The sequence below is a fragment of the Aspergillus udagawae genome (assembly GCF_001078395.1).
Source record: "Aspergillus udagawae IFM 46973 DNA, scaffold_2, whole genome shotgun sequence".
NCBI classification, from domain to species: domain Eukaryota; kingdom Fungi; phylum Ascomycota; class Eurotiomycetes; order Eurotiales; family Aspergillaceae; genus Aspergillus; species Aspergillus udagawae.
The window spans coordinates 3,896,548-3,921,734 of record NW_025091265.1 but is presented as its reverse complement, the minus strand read 5'-3'; the positions used below and the strand labels follow the sequence as shown (position 1 = coordinate 3,921,734).

Sequence of the window (25,187 nt, the reverse complement as noted above, 5' to 3'; positions counted from 1 at the left end):
CCATTGCTATTGTCTCTTCCTTCTAGAATCAGACCAAGACTGCCCCATCCGTTAATTAATCATCTCTCAACCCCCTTCTTATCTGCTGCCCTCATATTATTTCCTCCGAGGTGTTGTGGCAAAGCTTCCGATACAAATCTCCTCTTCCTCCTCCCTCGCCTCACGTCAGTTACCTGAAAAGGAAAATCACACAGTATTTTTCTTCATCCCCACAGACATCATCTTGCTACACAAAACCAGAAAAAGGTTGAGACTAATTGGTCATTTTTTCATATGACTTTGGTGCTGAGGAAGTTCGCTGTTGATCAATAGCCTTTTTCTCCTGTCCCTATCCGCATTCGCTTCATTGCTCTGGCTGAATTCGGCTGCTTCCATCCACATCCTCACACAGACAACCTCAGATCCTTTTTTTATTTTGATATTTGGTTTCATAATTTTTCGAAATCTTCTCTTTTAATTGCCTCTCTCATCCTCGCTTCGTCATTTCCCCATCATTACCCTGGTTTTCCCCCTTTCCCTCGTCGAGTGTGTGTACCTCTGTCTTTGCTTTCGCCTCCCCCTCTCTCTTTTGATCGCCTGCACCTGTCGTACTCTTTCTCGCCTGGTCCCTGCTGGCGTATTCATATCCGATATTTCGACCATGTATTCGTGACGTACTTGCATTCTTGGTCGCGGGTTCTTCACCCCCTTCCATCCCACTGAGTGGTTGAGCTCAAGCTCCTGCTACAATCCCAAGATCTTATCATCCGTGCCCTCCATTGTCTTCCGGCTCTGGCACGAAGTCTGCGAGGTGTGTCTCGGTACTTACTTCTGATCTTTGGCATTGATTACCGTGTGATGCAAGTGCATATCTGACCCGGTTGCCAGGCTACGCAAATACACCTTGCACGTCCTTCCCGCTGCTGCTTCACAAGCAAAGGGGAAACTAGAAAACAAAAGATAATAATACTTATCTAATTTAATATTTAATTCAGCAGAAGCAGCAAGACATCGGAATTAAAGAAAGAAAAAGGGGCAGGAGGGTGCACAACTTGTGTGAAAAGACCAAAAGGAATCCAAGAGGTAGCACAGACACACCTGTGTCTCTGCGCAATCCGTCAGTCGGGTAAAGAAAGGCCTTTACAAATATGGCCGGCGGATACTTCGATCTACCGATATCCTCGTCCCGGCGTTCAAGCCTTACTGATGAATCCCATAACGCGAGCAGATCTGCCTCAGGGACGCGTACTTCTCCTCTTGTGACTCCCAATGAGAGCTCATCTCAGGAAAAACCGCTGGATCCTATTAACACCCAGAGTAGGCATCGGAATGCAGGCATTTTGAAAAGTGCGAATCGCGTCAAGTTCACCGTCAGCGAGGCTGGCCTGCTCGAGGCTCCAGCAGCGGGATCGACGTCAGAGACCCGTTTTGACGGAAGGGGCTCGTCACTCCCTCAGCGACCATTGCCTGCCGCCAGCATTCCAGCTGCAGAGAGAGCTCCCCATTCATTTCCTCCGGTGGATCCGGGCTTCAACGCCCCTGCAGGTGTCACGGGCCTCGCTGACCACTCCCAAGAGAGCTCGTCGGAGATCCCAAGGGACTATGAGATCAGCGGAGAGAAAGGGAGAGCCTTTCAGTTTGCTCAGGAGCGAGCCCAGCGACTGGCGTCCCTTCTGGGACGTACATCGAAATCTCCCCGTCCAAGCCCCCGATCGAGTCTGCCGTCATCAGTCGCATCGACTCCCACAGAGGTGGTGCCGCCTTCGGAAGATGGTAGTGACATTCCCATGATCAATTTCTCCGATAAACATTTCTACGACGACTTTCCTGACGAGGATGAAGACGGCCTAGTCGATGGACGAACATTGACCCGAACCTCAGAGGCCCATCAGCTCGTGCGACAAATGACTCGTAAAGACTTTAACTTTCTGACCCGGATCCGCGCACCGTCCCCAGGACTCCGCTCCGGACAGGTCACCCCCATGGAAGAGAGAGATCCCGACGCCTATGTCGAGCGGCCGACCCATTACCGGGGAGGCATCCTCTCGTCCCTCCTCAAGCTATACGACCAGTCGTCGGGCAGCAGCCACTATTCCCGCGGGCGATATGGCCACTCCCGCCAGAGCAGTCTGGGGGAGGTCAGCAGCCGGGGCCTCTCGCCGGACCCTGGCTGGAAACAACCCCAGCGTCCACGAAAGTGGTACGAAAAATCCCCAAGCCAATCCAGCACCTCCCTCTCCGGCTCGACGGCCAAGAACTCGTCCAGCTCGCCCATTGCGATGCTCAAGCGCTCGCGGAGCAGTGGTCCCATCCCCGGCACGGGTGGCAAACGCTGGACCAAACCCCGGTTGGAGGATGAGATCCGCATCACCGTCCATATCGCTGAGCTTCTCTCGCGCCAGCGGTATCTCATCCGACTGTGCCGGGCACTGATGAAGTACGGTGCTCCGACCCATCGCCTTGAGGAATACATGACCATGACTGCTCGCGTCTTGGAGATCGACGGCCAGTTCCTGTACATACCCGGCTGTATGATCATCTCCTTTGACGACGCGTCCACGCACACCACCGAGGTCAAGGTGGTCCGATCAGCCCAGGGAGTGGACCTGGGCAAGCTCTCCGATGTACATATTGTCTATAAGGAGGTCATTCACGACGTGATTGGCGTGGAAGAAGCCATCCAGCGGCTGGAGGAGATCATGAAGAAGAAGAACAAGTATTCCCTGTGGATGCTCATCCTGGTCCACGGGTTTGCTTCGGCGTCCGTGGGGCCGTTTGCCTTCAACGCCCGGCCGATCGACCTGCCGATCGCCTTTCTGCTCGGATGCCTCCTGGGTGTCCTGCAACTGGTCCTGTCCCCACGTTCGAACCTGTACTCGAATGTGTTTGAGATCTCGGCGGCAGTGCTGACCTCATTCCTGGCCAGGGCCTTTGGCAGCATCCGGTACGGAGGCGAACGACTGTTCTGCTTTTCGGCCCTGGCCCAATCGTCGATCGCGCTGATTCTGCCCGGGTACATGGTGCTGTGCGCCAGTCTGGAACTGCAATCGCGCAGCATCGTTGCCGGCTCCGTGCGCATGGTCTACGCCATCATCTACTCGATGTTCCTCGGCTTTGGCATCACCATCGGCACCGCCGTGTACGGCCTGCTGGACTCGGACGCCTCGACTGAGTACACCTGCCCCCCGAGCCCGATCCGCAACGAGTATTTGCAGCACTTCCCCTTCGTCATCCTCTTCACTCTCTGTCTCGCACTCGTCAACCAGGCCAAATGGCGCCAGATCCCCGTCATGCTCTGCATCGCCTTCGCCGGCTACGTCACCAACTACTTCGGCTCCAAGCGCTTCGCCTCCAGCACGCAGGTCTCCTCCGCCCTCGGCGCCTTTGTCATCGGCGTCCTGGGCAACCTCTACAGCCGCCTCCGCCACGGCCTCGCAGCTGCAGCCATGCTCCCCGCCATCTTCGTGCTCGTCCCCTCCGGCCTCGCCGCCAGCGGCTCCCTAATCTCAGGCATCGCCTCCGCCCAGTCCATCACAACCACCAACTCGCCCTATGCCGTCATCTCCAACGGCACGCAGGGCTTCGTCGACGCAGCCCGCAACATGACCCACGCCGACGACCAGTTCCACGGTGTCGTCTTCGACATCGGCTACGGCATGGTCCAGGTCGCAATCGGCTTCACTGTAGGCCTGTTCCTCGCCGCGCTGGTCGTCTACCCACTCGGCAAGAAACGGAGCGGCCTGTTCAGTTTCTAGCTTCGCCTCATCCAAACCATGCTCACCTCCTGCACCTCCTGTACCTCCTGCATCTTGTCCCCCAAAGCATCCCCTCGCATATGTCGCATACATACACCATTCGCATTCGTCTCGGGTCTCATTTTCATCTCATCTGTTTATTGGCGTTGCCTTTCTACACTAGCCTGACCTGCCGTTCGCCTCAGCTTGTTTTGATTTGATTTGGTTCGATGGATATCCCTAATGTTTGTACTATTGCGTTTTTTGTTCGGACTGTACTGCATTGGTATCGATTTGATTGACGGCGAGAACACGGTATTCATGGCGGCTTTTATTCTTTCTTGTTATTATTGTTGGTTGGTAGCGAGTATGTCCGTTGGCGATTTGATTTGATTCGATTTGATCATATGCAAGAAACATATAGCATAAGTCGTGGTCATGATTGCTGATCATATACTTACTATTTCTGAAGAGACACGAGTTATCCTTCCTGATGATGCTCATGAGTCACGATCGATAATGCGCAGTCAATATCGACATAGCGATTAATTGGATCTCTGATTTAACGGTTTTCTTCTGTTCCTAGTGTAAAGGCTGCTACGTCCCTAGTCTATGATTAAGGGGTGTGAGATGCTCGTTAGAGCAATATGTCTGTACGAATACTTGGTCCATTACTATGGAATCGATATGCACATAGCCAGATGTACATACAGGTAAGGAGAGATACATGAAACGTCAAGCCAAGCAGAGTCTCAGTCCAAAGAAGAATGTCCCCGCAGGCTTGTTCCATGTGTTCGTCAATCTCTTCGAATAATTAAAAGAATGAGAAAAAGGCGCAGAACGGTAGTAAGAAAGAGAGTCATTCATCTCCGAGTTGATGTATCTTTCAAGTGAACAAGTGTCGGTTGGTTGGGGGTCCATGGCGTTCCAAACACTGGGACAAGTCAAGGAAACGAAGGCACCAATATCATAATAATCAAAATACCGCCTCAAGACAGTTGGTATTCCAGATTAGCCTGGGCCAGAGCAACGGTAAAAAGACCAAGAGGACAAAAAGAAAGACATTCAAAGAGGGGCAAGTCCGTTACGTCTCGAGTCACATTATGTACGACGTCCACATTACATGAACAAGGTCTTGCGCTTTTCGGCGCTGGAAAGCACGAGCATCGGCGTCTTGCGCCTTTCGGGAGCCTGAGCTGCCGTCTTCTGACCTGCGACGACAGCAGCCACAGAGGGTGGGCCGCTTGGAGGAGATGAAACTTGCTCCGCCCGGAGATCCGCAAACTTGCCCCCGAAGAAACTGCCGTCTTCGCTGACAGGGGTAGTCGTGTTATAAGGGCTGTCCTGGGACTTGCGTTCCCGCGAGGATCGCTCCTTGCGCTCAGAGCCAATGGCACCGTTGGCAACAGCGCGCAAACTGCCCAGGCTAGGCTTGCTCGAAAGGCTGCCACTGCGAACAGTAGCATCGTCGCCATCAGAGAATGCAAAGTCCTTTTCACTAGCCGGAGTGTTGGTGCCACCACTACTGGTATACCCAGCGCTCCGGGTCTCCCCACGTCGTTCAATACCCGCACGCACAAGGCTATGAATGGCACGTCGGCGCTGACGAGTGGCAAAGTTCTTGCTCCCCTCGTGCTTGGAGGTCGGCTTGGCGACGAGCTCTTCCAGGGAAGGAGGGTTACGGGGTTGACGAACGGGATGTTCTCCAGCGCGGTTTTGACCGGGCCCGAAGGTGCCTGTAGCCGGTGTGGAAGGGAAGACAGCCGACTTGGGAGCAGTAGAGTTGACCGCAGCGTTGTTGGCCCGGGCAGTGTCAATCGTGGCTCCTGCTGCTGGGTTGACGGACGAACTCTTCTTGTGACCCCGGCGGAACGCGTTGGCGGATGGGGGTGGAAGAGGAGTGACCTCCCTAGGAGGCGATGGACTGGTTCTCGGGGGTGAGACTGTCTGCTGCCTTTCCAAGGGGGTCTGCACTGACTCCGAAGGCGGAGACACCTCAGCATAGAAAGCCGGAGTGTGCATGACGGGTGACTGAGCCTCCTCATCCCGGTAGGGCGAAGAAGCATTCTCTTGCATATAGCTGTTGTCGTAAACATAATTGTGTTGGCCAGTTAGAGGATTATAAACAGAAAATAGCCCCGGTTGACCAGGGACAGGCTGCACAACAGGCTGAACACCCTGCTGGAGCTGCTGCTGGTAGAAGCCCATAGCGGGAACGGATAGAGAGGGCATTTCAGGGACTTGCCCCATAGACACTCCAAGGTTGAGACCTTGAAACTGCTGTGCTGCAGCGGTGACGCTGATCAACTGCTGCTGCAAGCGCTGCTGCTGGGCAGCCAAGAAGAGATTCGTCGACATCAGTTCCGCGTAAAGGCTCTCGTCCATCGGCATATCACCTGCGACGTCGATGGCCGGCGGTGCAAGCACCTGTTCCGGTAGAGTGTACATCGGCCGCCCAGATCCCATGTCCAAATGTTGATTGGCGGCAAACGAACGCCGGGGAAAGCCAGCTCCCGTCGCAGTCTGCGGACCACGATCAGCTGCGCCACTGGTATGGGCTCCATATCGTCCTGTTTCCAGGCCAAGATGCTGCTGACGTTGTGATGCGGACGGCAGGGTCGCAGATTTGGGAGCAGTTCTCAGACCCGCCAAAAGATGCGACCGGCTAGTACGAGGGGTAGGAACCGGTGCCGAAGGCTGGGACTCATCGATGGTAGAAATATGTGGAGGAGGCACGTTCAAACGTTTGATGTTGGAGCCTTTTCTCCGAGAAGCAAACCCGGAACCAGGAGCTCCGAGACTGTTGCCGTTACCGAATGACGAATTGTAAGTCATTTGAGCAAGACCGCCAGCGTCCATACTCAAGGTTTGTGTAGATGGGATATAGACAATATGTGCACGAGATAATAAAAGAGTAGTATCAACACGGCGTGAATGGCAGGAGGGAGGTGGATCGGTGAATTAACAAATGGCTTCGTTCGAAAATTACGTTATTAGGATGATGTCGACGGCACACAGGATGGAGATAATCAGGCAACACTGCTGAATCCCTCGGAAAGATTGACGGAATGTGAGGAAAGTGTTGCTGGTGATTTTGATTTTGTTCGGAAAAGAGCCAGTAGACAGGACCTACAACATGTTAGCATGAGCAAATTAACATACCAATCCAAGGCAACTAACCAGAAGTGATAAGAGAGTAAATGATTAGATCCAACGAGGACAGCAACAAGATGATACCCCAACGTAGAACGAATGAGCAACTCAATGTGTCACAAGTGAAGCCTTAGCTCAGAATGGACATGAAAGTGAAAGAAGGCGGCGACGACAGATGCGATCCGAGAGTGAGAGACGCGACAATTAGAGGTTTAGTCAATAATGTCGTCCAAGAAGAATCCAGCAAGTAGTTTCCGATCAGAAAGAAAGATAATATGAACCCGTGGAGTGTGCTCTGCAACTCCAGCAGTGTTGAAGGACGCTTGACGCGAGATAAGCGGAAAGAAGCTCTGACACAAGCGATGGCCAAAGAAGAGGACGAAGAGAAGAAAAATCGACGCGAAGCGGAGAATTCCCTTCAAAAATGAAATGTAAGACTTTTTTTGTTTTCCCCTCTATTAAACGACTTTATTATTTGTCCTGGTATCCCGCACAAGAAAAAAAAAATAGAGTCTGTTTCTCAGCCGTGAGGGGGAAAGAAGAATAGGGAGGAAGAAGGTCGACGTGCAGTGGCAGAAAAGGGCGTTTGGGGGGCGAGGAGGATGAACTCCGCAAAGGTGTCAGTGTTCGGGTATCGGCCTGATACGCGCCAGTCACCTGCTTTGGTTTTTCTTGTTTCTTTTTCCGCCCGCCTTTTTCCCCTGGACGGGTTCAGCAGCCAAAGCTCGATGGAGACAAAGGGAGCCAAGTGTGATTGGGGGACAAGATAATCTTAATGCAAAACGTCGAGAATCAAAGTATCAATCAGAAGAGAGAAGCCGCGGAAGAAGAAGAAAAGGGGGAAGAAGTGAAGATGGATTAGGTATGGATGTATGGAGAGGACGGATGGAGATGTATGGGGAGGGAGAGGAGGAGAAGATGATGAACAGGAGGAGTGAAGAAAGAGTGTGAAGATGAAGAGGAAAGGAAGAGCTTCCTGAAAGGCGTTGTTCCAGGCAATCTTAAAAGAAAGTGAATTTCATTATTATTTCCAGACAGTTGGGCGGGAGATGATGGGTTGAGACAAGTCAGTGGTTGCAGTGTCAGATGCATACGCTGAGTGGCTCGCTTGGCAGAAACTCTAACCAAACAAAGTTAGCCTACGGAGAACAAAGTATGAGCAGACATTGCTGATTGGATGATCCAGAAAATAACAATGAAATGGACTAAGGGACCTTACCTAGGTAAGGAAAGCATCGAGTCTGATGGAGGCCTGATGAATAAGGTCAACGACTGCAATCCGTTTGGTCTCATTTAGATTGCTCTATTCATCCATGGTCATCAACACAATATATGATTTAATAACGCACATAGATATGATCAAGCCTGTGTCTCAGCCATACCTAGCAATAATCCCACAACACGAGACAACGCAGATACGGAGTACTAATCTCCTCTCTATCAAACGACAACCATGATTGGTCCAGGTCTTCGCGCTCCAGTTGGATGATCCCAGTCTAGCGTCTTCAACGTGGCCTTGCTCGCCGCCAGCCAACCGCTTCTGCTGTAGGGTTCGCCCAGGAACCGCCGTCCGCCTCTTCTGACTGGTCTGTCAGGCGGTGCTGGACCGCTTGCAGGATGTGCGATGTGCTGCCTGCATATGATCCTCCTGAGCCAATAGGACTGCCGGATCGAGTTTGTAGGCTGTTCACTCTTAACGAGTCTCCCTAGGTGCCTATGTTGTGACTCTTAGCTGGGTATTTGAATTGGGGTGCGGGGATGGTTACTATCCAATATTTCTGCCTGTCCGGCGCGTCCTGATATTTTTGTGTTGAAGAGCAAGCACAGAATTAGCAGCATTCTTATGATGGCACGGGATAACGGAACAGCTATACATGGCATTTCTTGGCGGTTCTTGCTACCCTTGACAACTTGGCGCCGATTTCAATAGCGAGATACTTAAGACTGCCACAGACGGAGGCTCTATGGTTTTCTCCCTTGCATGCAATGATCGCCAGCTAAGACTGATCATGATGTCACTCTGAGACAGTCTGATACAACTTCTATCTTCTGCTTGAAATTCGTTATCGTCGAAACGCATACCGTTGCTGTTCAGCATAATTTGGCCTGTTACTATGTACAAAGCTCTTCATTCGCTGCAGAACCAGTGTCGGGCGGTTATTATCAACCGTGGTCACCACGGATGAGAGATCAACATGCAATAGTCGAATAAGATAAGTTCTCAGAGAATTCACTGAGTAGTCTGGAACACGAGATTCATTCAAAAAACATACGAAATTGAGCTTGGGTATCTGCTGGCCAGACATCGCATCATTCTGTCCCGCCAGGAGCGCAATGAGCATCGGAAATCATGAGATAGTGCAGGGACAAGCAGAGAAGAAATGGGTATGCAGAGGTAGGAAGTCCCCCGCTTCGGAATGGTAGCAAATCAGAAAGGCGTACAACCTTGTACGATTGGGGAGACGAATATGAACATGCTTCTCAGCCAAGTCATCCCATTCAGGCGTCCACAGATACTGCTGGCCCAGAGAACGGGAGCGACGATGGCTCCCTTTGAGAAGGGAAACGCTTTTGCACTGGCTCAGGTGATTCGCCGCCAGGCCCCCTTCCATTCATTCGGTCAAACTCCAACGTCTCAGCCAACTCCGCGGCCATGGGGTCTAACTCTTCCTCCTTTAGGCCCGTTGCAAGAGCAACGAGCCTCCGATGCACATCGAATTTGGTGCTCACACCCGCGTCGGCGGTCTGCTGGGCTAGATCCCTGACAGCTGCACGGCGCGCTCTCTGTAGGGAGCATAGTTGTCGCGCCAGTTGATAAGTGATTAATAATTGGTTCTGATCGCTCGAGGACGGCATCATGTTCTCTTTCGCCGGTGGCGGCATTGATGTTAGTCGTTCTTTCAGGCGAACTTGTTGAATTTGTTCCAAAAGAGATTCGTAAGTGCTTCTGAGTCGCTCATATCGTTCAAGCTGTGCCTCAACTGGCTCTCCTTCCGCCTCTTTGGCTTCCAAGGCGGCAGTCTGCTTCTGAGTCTTCTGCCGATCCAGCTCCAACTGCTCGTACAAAGCTTCGGGATTCGCGATGTCGTCTGAGTCTGGTTCATTAGACTTTGTATGCCCGTAACAAGTCGCGAGCTTTTTGTTTGTTTCGGCAATGATGGCACTAATCTTGGCAAGTAAGGCTGAGGTGGCAGGGGAAGCTTCGGACGGAAGAGCAACGGTTTGGTCCGGGTTTTCCAGGACAGTGAGATCGCCGTCTGTGTGATCAATCCCCATTGTTATTGAAGATGGCGGGGGAGGAATATCCCGTTCGGGGGGATGCGCTCTCTGGGAAATGCTAGTGGCCGTTTCGCCTTTCTTATTGACCAGATCTCCAGCTCGCGGGCAGTGCCCCAGAAGGAGATTGACCAAGCGAAATGCGCCATTTCGAGCTGCAACTAGAGCGGCTGTATCCCCATTTGAGTCTTGGCAGGAGAGCAGCAGGTCAATTTCGTCTTGCGAGCAGGTATTGTGCAACTTCTCCAACAGGACTTCACAGTAATATCGAGAGCTCTTCCATTTCCCTTTACTCCTGGTAGTTTCGGATATGTGATGGAAAATGGTGGCGCCGAACCAGTCCCTAAACGAGACAGTGTCAAGGAGTAGGTCCAGAAGTGTCGGAAATGTCCTCTTCTCATAATTATTCGTAAATAAGACAGCGCGTACCAGAGGCGTTTCTTCATGGACTGATAATGCCTTGATATTTGCGCCTCTTCGCAATAGATCTTTCACAATCTCCAAATCCCCCATTGCACAGGCCCAATGAAGAGCGGTATTGCCTGAATCGTCAATTGGACGATCCACTTGGAAATTGGCTGGAGGTTGTGGAGGCGGAATCCGTGTTGCTTCCGGCGCGTCTCCAACTGTCATAAAGTAATCCAACAGCTGATCACCGTAGAGTATGTGCTCCTGCTCACTAATCGACATGGCAGTGACTTCGTTCATTTCACGCTTGCGCTTTCGAGAATAAGAACCATGTTGCGACATAGGCATCATCTCTTCATCTGCCACCATGGATGAAGACTCGAGTGTCGCCTGCCCGATCGATTCGTTATCATCATAACCGGGGTTGATCTCAAATTGTTCGTGCGGGAAGCTCGGTGGTCCCATGTTGCGAATGGGTTTGGCAGCACTGAATACTTGCTCATTCACAGCTTTCTTTTTGGAGGCTCTTGGTTTCGATGAGGCGGCGGAAGTATGTTTCGGTGCCGGTGGAGGAGTGTGATCCCCTGCTACATAGTCGAAAATCGGCCTTAGCTTGTCAATGATGTTATTGCGCTCGGCGAGTAAACGACCCTCGGGAAGTGGGATCCATGTTCCTATCCACAATATTAGTCGAATGACAAACACCAGCACTTGAGCGTGTAGGATATCCTACCCTGGTATTTGCCATAACCACCCTGAACCTTCTCATGGGTCCCTTTCTGGACCTCACGCTCGAGAATCCGGGTTCTCGCCGGTTTGTCAAAACCAGCTACTTTGAGAATATGTGTGGCATTGATCCAATTATCGCCTCGTCGGCGCATAACACTTTCGCCATCGATTTTGAACTCGTACACTGGAACCTATTGAACCGTGTTAGATTCGCTGCGCGGCGAAGGAAGGGGTAAGTTGGATGCAAAGAGGAAAGGGAGAAAATCGAGGCTGTAGGGAAAGATAGAGAAACGATTAGAAAAAACTCACGCTGCTGTATGTAGCAGAATAGATTTTTGAGAAATCCACCGCCGCCATAATGCCCGTCTCCGCAAACCGTTGTGATGCAATCAGTATGTTCCCGTACTGTTAACTGCTAACAGATGATTTGACGCGGCTTGACGGCCTCTGATGGCCAATCGCGAAGCCTAGATTAACCTATTTTTGGGCATTAAAGAGCAGGCAACAATATAAGAGGCCAATAGATCATGAAACAACAGCTTTGAAGACCAAAAGATGAAGTATTAGCCACCAGTGGCTCGTTGAACAGTCAGTGACATCCCAGAAACGCGATGCTTTGCAGGCTGGCTAGCGACGACGCGCTTGGGAGGAAAGAAACCGCGTAAAGTGGTCCGGAGATGCGCTAGTCCCATTGCGGAGGGCGAGTCACGTGCTATCACCTGACCGTATCGCGGAACGAAGGAACAGATGGATGCCAGCAGGAGAGGTGCAAACATCCTTGCTCGGTCGCTTGTCCTTCAACCACACTCTTCCCTGCAATACGTTTGTCCGTCAAAATGACTGTCGTGGAGTCAGTGAAGAGCGCCGTTGGGCTTGGGGATAGCACTGGTATGTTTTGGTGCCATTGACATTCGAATCCTGAAATCGGACGACGAAGGATTGATATCTGCAATGACTGCTAACTCATTGAGATAGTTGCTTCCCGTCAAGAAATGTCCGATGCTCGTCTTCCCCTTCCGTATCGAGACTCCTGTGCACACCTCCTGATCCCATTGAACCGTTGCCGACAGCAGGAGTACTACCTTCCTTGGAAATGCGAGGTATTACAACTGTGCTTTGCGTACCAGTACTTGATTTAGGGCTTTCCGGCAGCAACTAACCCTTGAACCTCTGCTATAGGATGAGAGACACAGCTACGAGAAGTGTCAATATGAGGAATTCAAGAAGCGTGTCGCCAAGATGGATGAGCTGCGAGCCGCGAAGAATGGTGCCCGGAGCAACTGATTTGTGAGAGACCAACTGTGCACTCGAAATTAACGGAGGAACCGACTATGTACATAATAAAGGTTATGAGGTTATTTGTCCATGCACTGACTGGCGTTGGGATCTTTCTTCGCAATAAAGTTGCCGAGACTGTGCCAATGAGCACCTAAGCCCTGTTGATCCATCGAGATGCCTTCTGCACGAACTACATTCCTTTACACGCTGTTGTGGTGGTCAGTCGACTCCAAAAGGTGGCTGCTGATTGCGGATTGCTGTTGGCCCTTGGTGTTAGCAAATCTGCTTTCCAACAGCGCTAGCTCTTCGTGTTCTCGTATATATATCCGTCCCCGCTTCCTGTCTATCCTTCAGTTATGCCAGGAGTTCTGGTCGAAATGTGGCCATTTCCGAGCGGCTCATGGAAGCGCTGATCTCGGGGCAGTCTCGATGTGTCATACCATTCAGCGGTGACAGCCTCACCCTCCCAGTAAACAGTCTTTCCTCGAGTAGCATAAAGAAGAACTCAATTTCAGCACTGCCTGGATGTCAATTCCGAAGTTTGCATTAGAGCAAGGCCATATAAACAACCTATCATCCATGGCACGCTACCTAAATCGTACGGGCATTATCGCAAAGTTCAGATGTCTTCAACAACTCATTGACGATCGATAGTGAGCTACAAGACTGCCTATGTCCTAGTTGTTTGCTTCGAAAAATAAACAAGATACGACCTATTACGTGCCACAGACGTAATCACATGATCCGATATCTCCGCGCTTTGGAATATTTCCAGGTTGCTTATAAATCTTCTTCGCGCAGTTTCCGCCGCTATCAGCAACATTATATGGTTTTTTAGTGACTATTCCGATTTTTGCTGCCCCGCGGGAACGAAAAATCCTCCCCCACTACTATGCCAGTGGAAAGGTTTACACCAATAGGCGCTTGATTCCGGCCACCGAAGCTTCGGCGCGAAAAAGCAGATAAAGTCCAACCATCACTTCTGTAATGATCAGATAATCTCACTTTTTCTTCTCCTGTTGCTGCGTACCTTAGATACTTTGTATCACTTGCCACGGACGTTGGTTGCAGCTTACTCGCTGGGCCCGCCTTCATTCGAGGTCTAGACTGCCAGGGATTTCCGCCTCCTCCCTGCGGGTTGGGTTCTCGGATTTGTCCTCAGCTTGACCGCTTCGGTTGATTGTACTGCGTTGGTTGGCTCTTTCGTGATACGATGGGTTTACTGTACGTCAATAGTGACGATGCGCAGAATCTGGTGCTAATGTTAGCTTAAGAGCACTTGGAACAGCACTTGAGTGGGAGGAAGCCAAGAAACGTTCCGATCAAGTACGGAAATGGGGAATTGAGGTCAGTCCCTTGAAGTCAACGTTCTCTGTCCGTGCGACATGGTTCCCAGCACCGTTACTGACATAATGGATAGCAATTACTGGCTATCTGGAATAGAGCCAAAGGGAAAGAGCGTGATGCGCTGCTCTGGGGTGACGAGGTAGATTGCTCTTCCTACGAATTGATTGCTCTTTCTGGCCAAATGGCTCACACAGAGTCAGGTCGAGTACCTCGTGGTAGCTGTCGACGACGAGGCTAAAAAAGCGCGATTGTCTCTGGCTCAAGCCGAGATTCTCAAATCCCTGGCCAGAGACGAGGCATTGTGGAAGGAGAAGCGCTCTGGTCCGGCACATGGTAAAGAACAGTAAGCTATTTCGGTCGTGTGCCTTATTACCGGATCTGCCTAATACTTAGCGACTAGTGAGGGCGAAGAACCTCCTCATTTCCATCCCGAGTTCGGCCGCTTTATGCTAGAGGCTACTCCAGGTAGGCCGTGGGGAATCGACTTCAAAGATCTTCTGAAAGTGGAATCGAATATGAAATGGAGGTGCGTTTGTTATTGCCATCATGAAGTATTTACGGTCACTAACTGCACGGTTCAGGCGAGAGATTGCAAAGTCTCACATGGCGCCGAACGAGGTCCCCATCACACTTACCACGTTCCCTCGTCTAGGAACGAAGGATGATTACATTCAGCCTTACTATCCTCCATCTGGCCCAGCACTGCGCTCGCAGTTTGTCCCCGATGAAATTGCTAATCCGCATATAAGATTCCCAACATTGGCAGCAAATATCAGATCGAGAAGGGGGCGGAAGGTCGAGTTGAATGTGCCAGTATTCGTGGACAAGAACACCCCGGTGCCTTTCAAGGACCCCACTGTCAACTATGATCTCCACAATTGGCCTGAGGATGATGATGTTCGAAATGGAGCAGCGAAGGAAGGCCATGTCTATATGGATGCGATGGCGTTTGGAATGGGCAGTTGCTGTCTTCAGATTACATTTCAAGCAAAAAACATAACGGAAGGGAGAAAACTGTATGACCAGCTTAGCCCGCTGGGACCCATTCTACTGGCACTTACGGCTGCAACACCAATATACAAGGGATTCCTTGTCGATACTGACGTTCGGTGGAATCAAATCGGGAATGCTGTCGACGATAGGACGCGGGAAGAGCTTGGCGAACTTGTAAGGAATCTTGTATCCCCTGCCTTTCGACGGAATGGAATTAACAAAAACACCAGCCACTGAAGAATGATAGATGGAGGATCCCTAAGTCTCGATACGCATCCAATTCTACCTACATCTCCCAGGACCCCAGGTTGCGCAAGGAGTACCTGGATCCTGAACTGATCGTAGATGAAGACATCAAGAAACGCCTTATTGAGGGTGGCATGGATGATTTGTTGGCGACGCATTTTGCCCACCTTTTCATCCGTGACCCCTTGGTCATCTTCTCAGAGGATCTGGACGAGCTGGATCTGAACAAAGCCGACCACTTTGAGAACTTACAGTCGACTAATTGGCAGCACATGCGCTTCAAGCCGCCGCCACCAGACAAGGCTGACATTGGCTGGCGTGTCGAATTCCGTTCTATGGAGATTCAAATGACGGACTTTGAGAATGCGGCTTTTAGCATCTTTATTGTTCTCGTCACTCGTGCCATTCTCAGCTTCGACCTTAACTTCTACATACCGATTCAGCGAACCACTGAGAACATGGAGACAGCTCATGCACGCAATGCTGTGCTGGACCGGAAGTTCTATTTCCGCAAAGATCCTTTCTCCCGCCGTCCCCCCAGAGCGAGTCATCGTTCGACCAGCGCCAGCGAGGCCTCATCGGCCACTTCTTCTGCCTACAATACACCCCCTCCGTCACCTCCACTTGGACCAGTGGATTTGGAATACGATCTGATGACCATTGATGACATTGTCAATGGCGCTGCTGATGGATCATTCCCGGGGCTCATTCCACTTGTTGAATCGTACCTGAATAGCGTCAATGTAGACGTGGAGACTCGGTGTTCCTTAGCTACCTACCTTGACCTCATCAGGAAACGAGCAAACGGAACTCTCTGGACAGGGGCCCGGTGGATTCGTGAGTTCGTTGCCTCTCATCCTTCGTATAAGCAGGATAGCGTGGTATCTTCTGAGATCTGCTACGACCTTGTGAAAGCTGTGGAAGAGATGACCGTAAAGGAGGGCAGGGATGGGAGTGTCGGGTGGCAATTACTCAGGGCCCAATAAGATCGAAAGCATTTGCATTATCTGGTGATGAGCTTTGTTTCACTGACGTTTGTTTCAAATACCTGGCATTGGTGGAAAATATCATTCAGCTATAGATAGCAGCCTCTTGCGTTACTTGGTGTCCCATTACAAACTTATGCAAAACCGTCTCTGATATCCAGACCCTTTTCAGTTCTCCCCCTTGCACTTTTAGTTTTGGACTTTCTCTGCAGAAGCGCTTAGACGCATCCGAGCATTTCGTTCCTCGAAACCGAGCATGTGTGGGGCCAAAATGATTTCATGCCAGTGAAGTTTTCTCATCCTCCGTTGGTCGTCGACACGAATCAGCCAGACCAGTCACCTTCCATTCCCCATTGATTTTGTGGAGGACGAAAAGTTCAACACCCACATGGTTCACAACCCCATTGATCTTCGCCCTGAACGGGGCCCACACAGCCGCTAGATTCGCCGACTCGTGCACCTTCACCTCAGGGTCCCAGATGCGCTCGTCGATATCGTCCTTGATCTTGGAAATATGTTCGACAAAGGCGCCAATTGTGCAAAATCGTGGCACGCTGGGCGGTGGTGGCCAGAGCGCCATCCCTCCTGCCTTGACGCAGTACTTGTCGAAGTCATCGCGAGATTTTGTTTCCAAGGCGGAGAGAAACCCCTTTGTCACTGCGATGATTGCGTCGACCTCTTCTGTCAGATTGCACGTGGTTGGGGTTGAGACATCCCATTGTCGCTGAGATTGGTTTGGTAGTGTCCAGCACATTGTGGACTTGTCGAGTTGACTGGAGGTGCGGGTGCAGAAATAAAAAGAGCTCTTTTTTGCTTGCGCTGCGTGCTTCTGTGCCAGTGAATGGCAAAAAGCTTCCGGTTCCGGGGAAAGTCTTTCATTTGATCGAAGGTCGACATTCCCCCAGCTGTTCCATCAGCCATTTCACATGCAGGTTCCCGTTGAGAGGGTCTATGTCTTGAGAGTGCAGAGGCAGATTGATCCTGCTGTTTAGGCTTGACGGAGCAGTCAGCACATGTTTGATCGAGGGATCTCTCTTCGAGAAGAATTGTCACACACGCTAGTAATTCGCGAACATTGCGCTGACAGATCTCGTCACCAGCGCATTGAAAAGGCGTTTACAGAACGGGTTGGACGTGTCACCGTTACACTGCAAGCTGCATCAAGTTTTTACCGTCTGACAAGTATGACCCGTTTAACCGCCGAACGGCAGAGGCACATGAAGGTTGGATGCGGCTTGAAACGTCGCGTCAGACTGTGTAACATGGTCAAGATCAGGAGGCAACACGAGCACGATGATTCCGTAGCATATCCCGACAGCCTCCAGGAGGAGTGCTCGGCTTCTTGACCGTGTTAGCCAGCGTTCGTTGCCATATAGACCTTATGTCGGATACTTTCCGTCCTAGCTGACCATTTGGGATTGGACATATCGAAAAATGTAACCTGCAGTGTAAGATGCGCGGAAGGATTAATTGGCTCCTTGTACGACAACAGAGAATAATGATTGCATCCCCGTATGAATCCTTCGCTTCAGAGCCAGTCGAGGTTTTCACTGCAAGCAAGAGAAGTGTATTGGGCTGGACCAAGACTGGAGTCTTGTAACCCGGTTGGCTTGGCTTCCCCCTACTCCGTCGGCTATTGTGGTCTATGGTCAGGAGCGGATTGAAGCAGCCAGCCATTTCTTGCTTTTCGCTTCTCGGAGGACTCCTGTTGTTTTGCACCCATCTACATTACACTCTATCATCGTATCAACACCGCTGTCATCAGTGAGATGGCCATCCCCCGAGACCATCTGCTACCGGCCACCTCAGCGCCAATTCATGTTCTATCTTCTGATGGTTCTGAGGCCGACGACTCCACCCGACGATAACCCCCCTGACTCGTAACTAGTTATCCAGTAAACTTTAGTCAGAGCTTAATCATCTATGAAGACTCTTGTCCGGCAATAGTTCTCGGCATGCGATGTCTTACATCCCCACTTCTCATGTCTTGAGCGTGGGAGCAACGGCTATTCTTCGGCACAGTTCCGCGTCGCGGCCCGCGTTCAATAACCTGAGCATCATGACTTAGCCTATTACTCGTTTTCTATGCCCCATTTTTGCACGCAGGGTGTCACCTTCTCCGCAATGAAGATGATGATCTTTGCTCTTCTAGGCTGAAGGGCCGCGTGGATTTTGTGGGATCCCCACACTCTTCAGAACCCCGCAAATTCCATGACTCGTTGTCATGTAGAGCATGTATGGGAGCCTACTGAGGGAATCAAGGCACGCCATGAAGATCAACAATCACCGGAAATCCAGCCTTGCAAGAAATGGTAGGGTCATTCGCGCTTTTTTCTTTCCCCACTATACAGGGTACCGGCCTATATAAGACAATGAAGCCGAATCTTGCGCTGGGGAGGAAACGGTGCAAGTCCCCAATAGTGAGTTTTGAACCTTCAGGATGAAACTTTTGGCTGCTTCCTTCTTTGCCCTCTGGGCTGTGGGGAATGCTGCACCGAGCAGCGTCTCGAATCCCAAGGTCCATGTCCGAAATGGTACCTACGTTGGGGTGAGAAATGCGAATTACCGACAAGATTTCTTTTTAGGCATGCCATATGCCCAGCAGCCAGTGGGAAATTTGCGATTCAAAGTTCCGCAATCTTTGAATGAGAGCTGGGACGGGGAGCGCAATGCAAAGGAGTACTCGGATATCTGTGTTGGATACGGCGTAAGTCGACTCCTCTCTAACGAAGAAGTTAGGCAAGCTGAGTAGAAATAGTCGGACTCCATCTGGTATCCGATGTCTGAAGCTTGTCTCACCCTAAACGTCATCCGCGGTTCGTCGGTCGATGAGAACTCGAAGCTGCCTGTTGGTGTCTGGATCCACGGGGGTGGATTCTACATGGGTTCAGGCTCTGACCAGCGCTACAACATGTCTGCTATCGTTGCAAACTCGTATAAGATTGGTAAACCACACGTTCATGCACAAAGAAAGGCAATCTTTCAGGATGCTTACGAGTTAAGGCAAACCCTTCATCGCCGTTTCGATCAACTACCGTCTCTCTGCATGGGGCTTCTTGAGTTCTCAGGAGGTCGTTGACAGTGGGAACACTAATATCGGGCTCAGAGACCAAAGACTCGCGCTTCAATGGATCCAAGAGAATATTGCGGCGTTCGGAGGTGACCCGACCAAAGTTACCATCTGGGGGGAGTCCGCCGGAGGAATGTCTGTTGGCTATCATCTCACAGCATACGACGGCAGAGATGATGGTCTCTTCCGCGGAGCTATTATGCAATCTGGTGGTTCAATATCCGTCAGTCCAGCCAACTACACAGTGTTCCAAGGCTCTTACGATGATCTTGTATCGAAAGTCCAGTGCTCAGACGCTGAAGATACGCTGCAATGTCTGCGTGAAGTGCCCTTTGAGACGTTGAATGCTGCTCTCAACGGTACTGGCGGCTCACCCAACTATAGATTTGCACCCACTGTTGACGGGGATTTCATCCCGAAGCGCGGCAGTGTCCTCTTGAAGGAACATAAATATGTCAAAGTCCCCATTATTGCTGGTACGAACACAGACGAGGGATCATCGTTTGGTCCCTTTGGGATCAATACCACGGAGGAATTCTACGAGTACCTCACAGGTTTGTTGGAGCGCTTTTCGTGTTTATCGCTATAGACCTGCTGATCATCAAGATAGACGCCAAATACGGAGGGTCACTCAAGCTTCCCCATCCAGTAGCAAAACGAATCCTACAGCTCTATCCTGACGACCCCTCCCAAGGTATCCCTGAGTATCTCGGATCCGAACGTGTGCCATCAATGGGTTACCAATGGCGACGTACATCCGCCTACGCAGGCGATGTGATGATGCACACCATCCGCCGCCGACAATGTGAAGCGTGGGCAGAGACATCAACGCCGGCGTACTGCTACCGATTCAATGTCCACGCCGCGGACGTTCCTCTAATTATGGGAGCCACTCACTTTGAGGAGGTGGCGTTTGTTTTCAACAATATTGAGGGACTTGGCTATCATGGTGGTAAACCGTTTGCCGGCACGCCTGAGTCGTACAAGCAGCTCAGCAAGCTGATGACGAGTATGTGGGCTTCATTCATCCACGACTTGGATCCAAACTCAGGCATTCATAACTCGCCGGTGCACTGGGATCCGTACGGCAGAAGAAAGCCAGTCGACTTGCTCTTCGATGCCAATGTTACGAGCCACATGGAGCCCGACACATGGCGGAAGAAGGGGATTGACTATATCAATTCCCAGGCTGATGTATATGGGCGATGATTACCAGCGATCATGTGCCTTGAGGTCACAAAGCATCTCTCTGATTGTAGCAAAGATGCAGTGCCGTGATAGTTTTGGGTACTGCTACTGTTGTAGCCACAGTTGTACATAGGACGTAGGGATAACGATATATATCTGCAAGAACAAGAATTTTTCATGAGACTTAGCACGTACCCTCGGGCAGCATATCCAGCTTTCGTCGATAAAACCGACATCACCATTCTTTTAGGTCCAATCATCCCCAATCTGCTCTACGCCATTGCGACTGCGCATCATTTAGATGGGACTACCTCCCTTAGTACTAATGTAACTTACAAGGCCAAACTTTTGAGAGCAGCGAGAGTGATTGGATTAGTGGCACATTTGGACAATTTTACTAGTACCTAGATGATGATAAACAGGAGCTTGCATTGCCATCTACATCTATCCGTGTCCTCAGAAAAGTAGAGAAGACTTCAATTGGCCCACCGAGTGGCGAAGTGAAATCGCTGGTGATATCCTATACGGCGCAGTGCCCAATGCGTATAGCATACTCCATTTGGCAACATCGGAGCCGAGGGTGCTCACCAGCTGGGAGGTATCCAATACTTCCGCCAATGGGTCTCAGTATCAGCATCCTTGAACTTCTCAATACCCCCCCGAACTCCATACTCATCCACATCCCAATCTCCCTGTTCTACTCTTTCCGCCCAGCTCTGCAGCACCTTCCAGAGCTGCACCTCGCGAAGATCCGTGAAACCCGTGAACCCAGACTGATAAAGCTCAAAGGACTGATTGGTTGGTATGGGGTGCTCGCTCTCAGGATTGATGCCCACCTGCTCGCCGTCTGACTTGCGGGCCCACCCATGCGCCCCTAGTCCGTACGGGAGCACGAGGACACACCCATCACCGAAAGCTGTGTTGGTTCTGGGCACGATCTGACCGAGGTAGAGCCCCGCGGGGACCGTGGAACTTTCATTCAGCGGTGTCCATGAAGGATATTGGTCGCCGAGCCCATCGATATGGAATATGCGGAGGTGCATGCCTTCCGGCTCGGACTGTGAGGACTGGTAGGGTTGCTGGTCGGGCTTGCTTGGGAGATAAATACCAGGGGCGATGTACTTGATGGGAATTGACCATGCCGCAACTCTAGTCAAGAATTGATACGCAAAGCTGGAGGTAGGTAGGAACTCCTGATCCAAGAGATCACACCACTGAAGTGTTTTCCCCCCTTTCGGCGGCTTCTGCGCCGGTAGTCGGGTCTCAATCGCATCGAGAAGTCGCCTCATGGAGCTTACAGATTTCTCCAGATCAGTGTCGGAAAATGCGCGGATCCTCCACGGGGGGAATGGCTCTACGATTTCGCTTTCCTCACTTGCTTGACCGTCAAGAGCTGTAAAGATCTTTCCTTCATCAATCATTTCGAGATATGCATCGAGAATAACCTCGAGGGGTTTCCATCCCCAACCTCGTTCGCACATCGCCGTTATATCTGCAAGATCACCCACAAATGCAGCTGTTGATGTTGCTTGGTCAAAGCTCAAGAAGTATGAGCAGAATGCAAGTCTATATATTTGTACATATGAATAACTCACAAGATGCCCTGCTGATCCCCTGCTTTATACGCGGTAGCGTAGTAAAGGAACACAAAGCGCTCATTATCTAGGTATGCTCCCCGCTCTGACACTGATAGAAGACCTTCACTGTTCACCAAACCAGCCACAAAGTAGAAGAAAGAATAATCAAGGTTTTCTTCATATGGTAAGAAGCGTGCTTGCTTGAGGAAGGCAACCAAGGACGGCGACAGCCGGTTTAGAGTGTCCCGGGGAGGTGCATTGTAATCCCACCATGTCTGGGAAGGGAGCTCATCAGATCGTCTGCCACTGCCCACCCATCCTCTATACAGTATCTCATTGTGTAGAGCCGAACATCGTTCATGATCCATGCCGTCCAGGTTGCGAACTGGATTCGCTGCAGAGATCCGGTGGCTGGACCTTGTCTGGAACATGAAGAGGGATATAATATCCGATCAGGAGTCCTGCTAGAACATTGGGTATATCAAGGGTTTGTCTCTCATGTATGCCACGGCGATACTCGGAACTACACAGAAAATATAACAACAACAATGACAATTATAAGAGATGACAACTGTCATGTATCCCCTGCACACGAGCCTTATTGAGACTCAATATCCAATGTGTATGATCCTAAAGTCCATAAGAAATGGGAGGAGAACTCTTATTCAAAATTACGGGGCACATATGTCAGAAAATACCAGTATCTTACTTTAGACAAGGTAAGTATTTATTACCACCTTTCCTTATATGGAGTCAGGTACAGTGTGATATTCAGACGAGCCATGTTTGCACCAGCACATTAATCTCCTAGAATAAAGTTTTTCGCATATACATTCCGTATACCTTGCAAATATCTGCGGACCGCTGGGACATTCTTTCTGCATGATCTGGACAGTATGCGTCTCGATGCTAGCTATGCCGGTCAATAGTTCCAACCAACCATAGTCTATAGACGCGCCCCTCGCTATCATGGGGGGAGATACGGTGGGGAATGCTGAATAATTGCTTAGATTAGTAGAGAATCGAGGAATTACCTTTTTGGGTTTAGCTACCTAAATCTCCTTTCCTGCAGTTTAACAATGAGATGAAGTTGATTACTTACACAAATAGTCACTCAGATGGTACTAATAAAAGATAAAGGACAGGTATAAGGAGTTACACAGATATCAATGAACGCATGCCTTCAACAATAGATGAGGTACATAATAGTTGAATATAGGGTCTACATGGAACTATAGACAATAGATTACGGTAAATACTCAATGCGCGAACAGCTTGGGAAGAATTGGAACGATCTTAGCTTTCCAGATCGATCCCTGATCCTTCCCGCTTCAGCCACTGCTTTGTTGCTTGTTCTAAGTTCCAAGGAAGCATTCAGCCTTGCATTCTCCGGGAGGCCGTAGGTAGGTTTGCGATGAAATACCGTCAAGGACAGTGTTCTACCAAGCATCAAGTACTCAGGACAACAATAGGGGTTAGGGGATCGATCAAATGCCGCTAAGCCGTAGCCTTGCATGGCCCGGATCTTCTATCTGCAGATTGGCTGTTGACTGTCCAACCAGCCGCACGCCCTGAGGAATTTGAAATAGATGCAGAAGGTATTGCAAATAAGCCTCAAGCCTCATCGGGCTCCTGTCCATTTCTGGACAAGCAAGATCATCTACTCAGGTACTACCCATACTAAGTTTGTCTTGCTCAACTCAGTTGTACAGGATGTCATGCGTGCCATGATCCACCCTCTTTTTCGGGTCTTAGGAGGCCCCGAGTAGCCGAGCACATAGGTACGGGGACATCCTTACCTATTTGGGCGGTTTGCACGCTGACGTAGCGAAGAGTATCCATAAGGATTTGTCTGAGATCTGCATCCGCATAGATCCGCAGACTGTGTTACCCATCTACAGATCTAGACGTGCAGGCTGCAGCAGGAAAAAGGTGTATTGACCAGTCAGGTGATGTCGATCTGGGCAAAGTTCTCCTTGCTTCCGGTATGACTATTGACCAGAAATTCGGATGCAAGCGATGAAAATCGCTCTGTGGAGGATGCCGATCTGGGCTGTAAGCACATAACAGCGACTTATTAGTACAAACCAAGCCATCGTGCTGCTGTGTAACGTGAGTAATCATCCCTTCGCTACCTGCTGATCTACTAGCGCATATTATTGCTCGCTGATTAAGACAAAGAAAGTGTTTCAAGCCCACGATCCCCCCCCCGTAGGGTGGATAGGGATCGAAGCAAGACATAGATCCATTTCATACCCCAAACAAACCTTGCTTGCACACTATCTAGAGCTTCCACTTCAGAGCCAGTCCCATTAGACCAGAATGACCGTTAACGACCCGATGGTATGGTAATGGTACACGGAATAGGTAGGCTGAGTTTTGTGAGCATGCCATAATGGTGATGATATCTGGTCCCCATGAGGTAAATTCAGCAGAAGCTACCCTCCTTCCCTCGAGCAAAGTGGTCCTTCGGATTCCATCTGACTACCCGTTCGGGACCCATTGATCTCCGGGTATCACCGCCGATCAATCAGAAAACGACACACAATATGTAGTGGGCCACTCTTCATACTTGACCATTAAGGTCAATGGTCCAGGGCAAAAACAACCAAGATAACGCAGGATCGGCTACTCCGACTGCATGGATGGAGACCAACACTCTTGATCACCGGGGGTCTGATGATTGAATGAGGTACAACTATGACTTTAAATGATCTACCTACAGGCTCTAAACCATGAAATACTCCGTACACAATGAACATATGTATGCATATAGCTACATGTAGGTACAATACTACAGTACCCATCTGTTGGCTGGTATTCCTACAACACCCCTTACCCCTTAGAACCAATCCGAGTTTAGCGACAAACTAGCAACATCCAACCACGGTCAATACCCGATCGCTCAACGATCAATCATTTCCCAATTAGGATAGCGGACCGGGGAATGATAGTCTGGGTTCGACACGGACGACTCCCAGCTAAACACGGCAGGAAGAGTCTAGGATCTGGAATTTGGGCCATCCTAGTGTTCCAGCTATGGTGGTATCTTTCTAGAAAGAGATGGTCGTATCTTGGATCTTCCTTACTGTATGCGTGGGCTCAATTCGTCGATATTACGATACCGGAATAGCATAGAGTACAGTAAAAGACCTGTCTGGCCAGGAATGGAATATGGCGTACGGTACTTTCTGCAATAAACCTGGGACATGCATGCCTCGTG

At 50.4% G+C, this 25,187-nt stretch overlaps 8 protein-coding genes across 8 annotated transcripts; 4 read left to right on the top strand and 4 right to left on the bottom strand.

The window, feature by feature from the left end:
- Positions 1-1,127: 1,127 nt before the first annotated feature.
- On the top strand, positions 1,128-3,734 carry Aud_003680 (uncharacterized protein; the record flags this gene model as incomplete). The annotated part of the gene is made up of 1 exon (XM_043288627.1): positions 1,128-3,734. One exon carries the CDS (start codon positions 1,128-1,130, stop codon positions 3,732-3,734), a length of 2,607 nt encoding a protein of 868 aa, XP_043144562.1.
- A 1,098-nt stretch (positions 3,735-4,832) lies between these two features.
- Positions 4,833-6,572, bottom strand: Aud_003679 (uncharacterized protein; the record flags this gene model as incomplete). The annotated part of the gene is made up of 1 exon (XM_043288626.1): positions 4,833-6,572. One exon carries the CDS (start codon positions 6,570-6,572, stop codon positions 4,833-4,835), a length of 1,740 nt encoding a protein of 579 aa, XP_043144561.1.
- A 2,793-nt stretch (positions 6,573-9,365) lies between these two features.
- Aud_003678 (putative APSES transcription factor) lies at positions 9,366-11,636 on the bottom strand (the record flags this gene model as incomplete). Its single annotated transcript, XM_043288625.1, has 3 exons — positions 9,366-11,224; positions 11,284-11,470; positions 11,589-11,636. The coding sequence occupies 3 exons, from the start codon at positions 11,634-11,636 to the stop codon at positions 9,366-9,368; spliced, it is 2,094 nt and encodes a 697-aa protein (XP_043144560.1).
- Positions 11,637-12,115: 479 nt separating this feature from the next.
- On the top strand, positions 12,116-12,563 carry Aud_003677 (NADH dehydrogenase [ubiquinone] 1 beta subcomplex subunit 7; the record flags this gene model as incomplete). The annotated part of the gene is made up of 3 exons (XM_043288624.1): positions 12,116-12,167; positions 12,255-12,379; positions 12,459-12,563. The coding sequence occupies 3 exons, from the start codon at positions 12,116-12,118 to the stop codon at positions 12,561-12,563; spliced, it is 282 nt and encodes a 93-aa protein (XP_043144559.1).
- Positions 12,564-13,770: 1,207 nt separating this feature from the next.
- On the top strand, positions 13,771-16,129 carry Aud_003676 (glutamate--cysteine ligase; the record flags this gene model as incomplete). The annotated part of the gene is made up of 7 exons (XM_043288623.1): positions 13,771-13,781; positions 13,832-13,904; positions 13,978-14,043; positions 14,105-14,247; positions 14,305-14,430; positions 14,486-15,071; positions 15,128-16,129. 7 exons carry the CDS (start codon positions 13,771-13,773, stop codon positions 16,127-16,129), a joined length of 2,007 nt encoding a protein of 668 aa, XP_043144558.1.
- A 277-nt stretch (positions 16,130-16,406) lies between these two features.
- Positions 16,407-16,883, bottom strand: Aud_003675 (uncharacterized protein; the record flags this gene model as incomplete). Its single annotated transcript, XM_043288622.1, has 1 exon — positions 16,407-16,883. The coding sequence occupies one exon, from the start codon at positions 16,881-16,883 to the stop codon at positions 16,407-16,409; it is 477 nt and encodes a 158-aa protein (XP_043144557.1).
- A 1,686-nt stretch (positions 16,884-18,569) lies between these two features.
- On the top strand, positions 18,570-20,408 carry Aud_003674 (carboxylesterase/lipase family protein; the record flags this gene model as incomplete). Its single annotated transcript, XM_043288621.1, has 4 exons — positions 18,570-18,836; positions 18,888-19,074; positions 19,133-19,753; positions 19,810-20,408. 4 exons carry the CDS (start codon positions 18,570-18,572, stop codon positions 20,406-20,408), a joined length of 1,674 nt encoding a protein of 557 aa, XP_043144556.1.
- A 563-nt stretch (positions 20,409-20,971) lies between these two features.
- Positions 20,972-22,395, bottom strand: Aud_003673 (uncharacterized protein; the record flags this gene model as incomplete). Its single annotated transcript, XM_043288620.1, has 2 exons — positions 20,972-21,926; positions 21,983-22,395. 2 exons carry the CDS (start codon positions 22,393-22,395, stop codon positions 20,972-20,974), a joined length of 1,368 nt encoding a protein of 455 aa, XP_043144555.1.
- Positions 22,396-25,187: the final 2,792 nt, after the last annotated feature.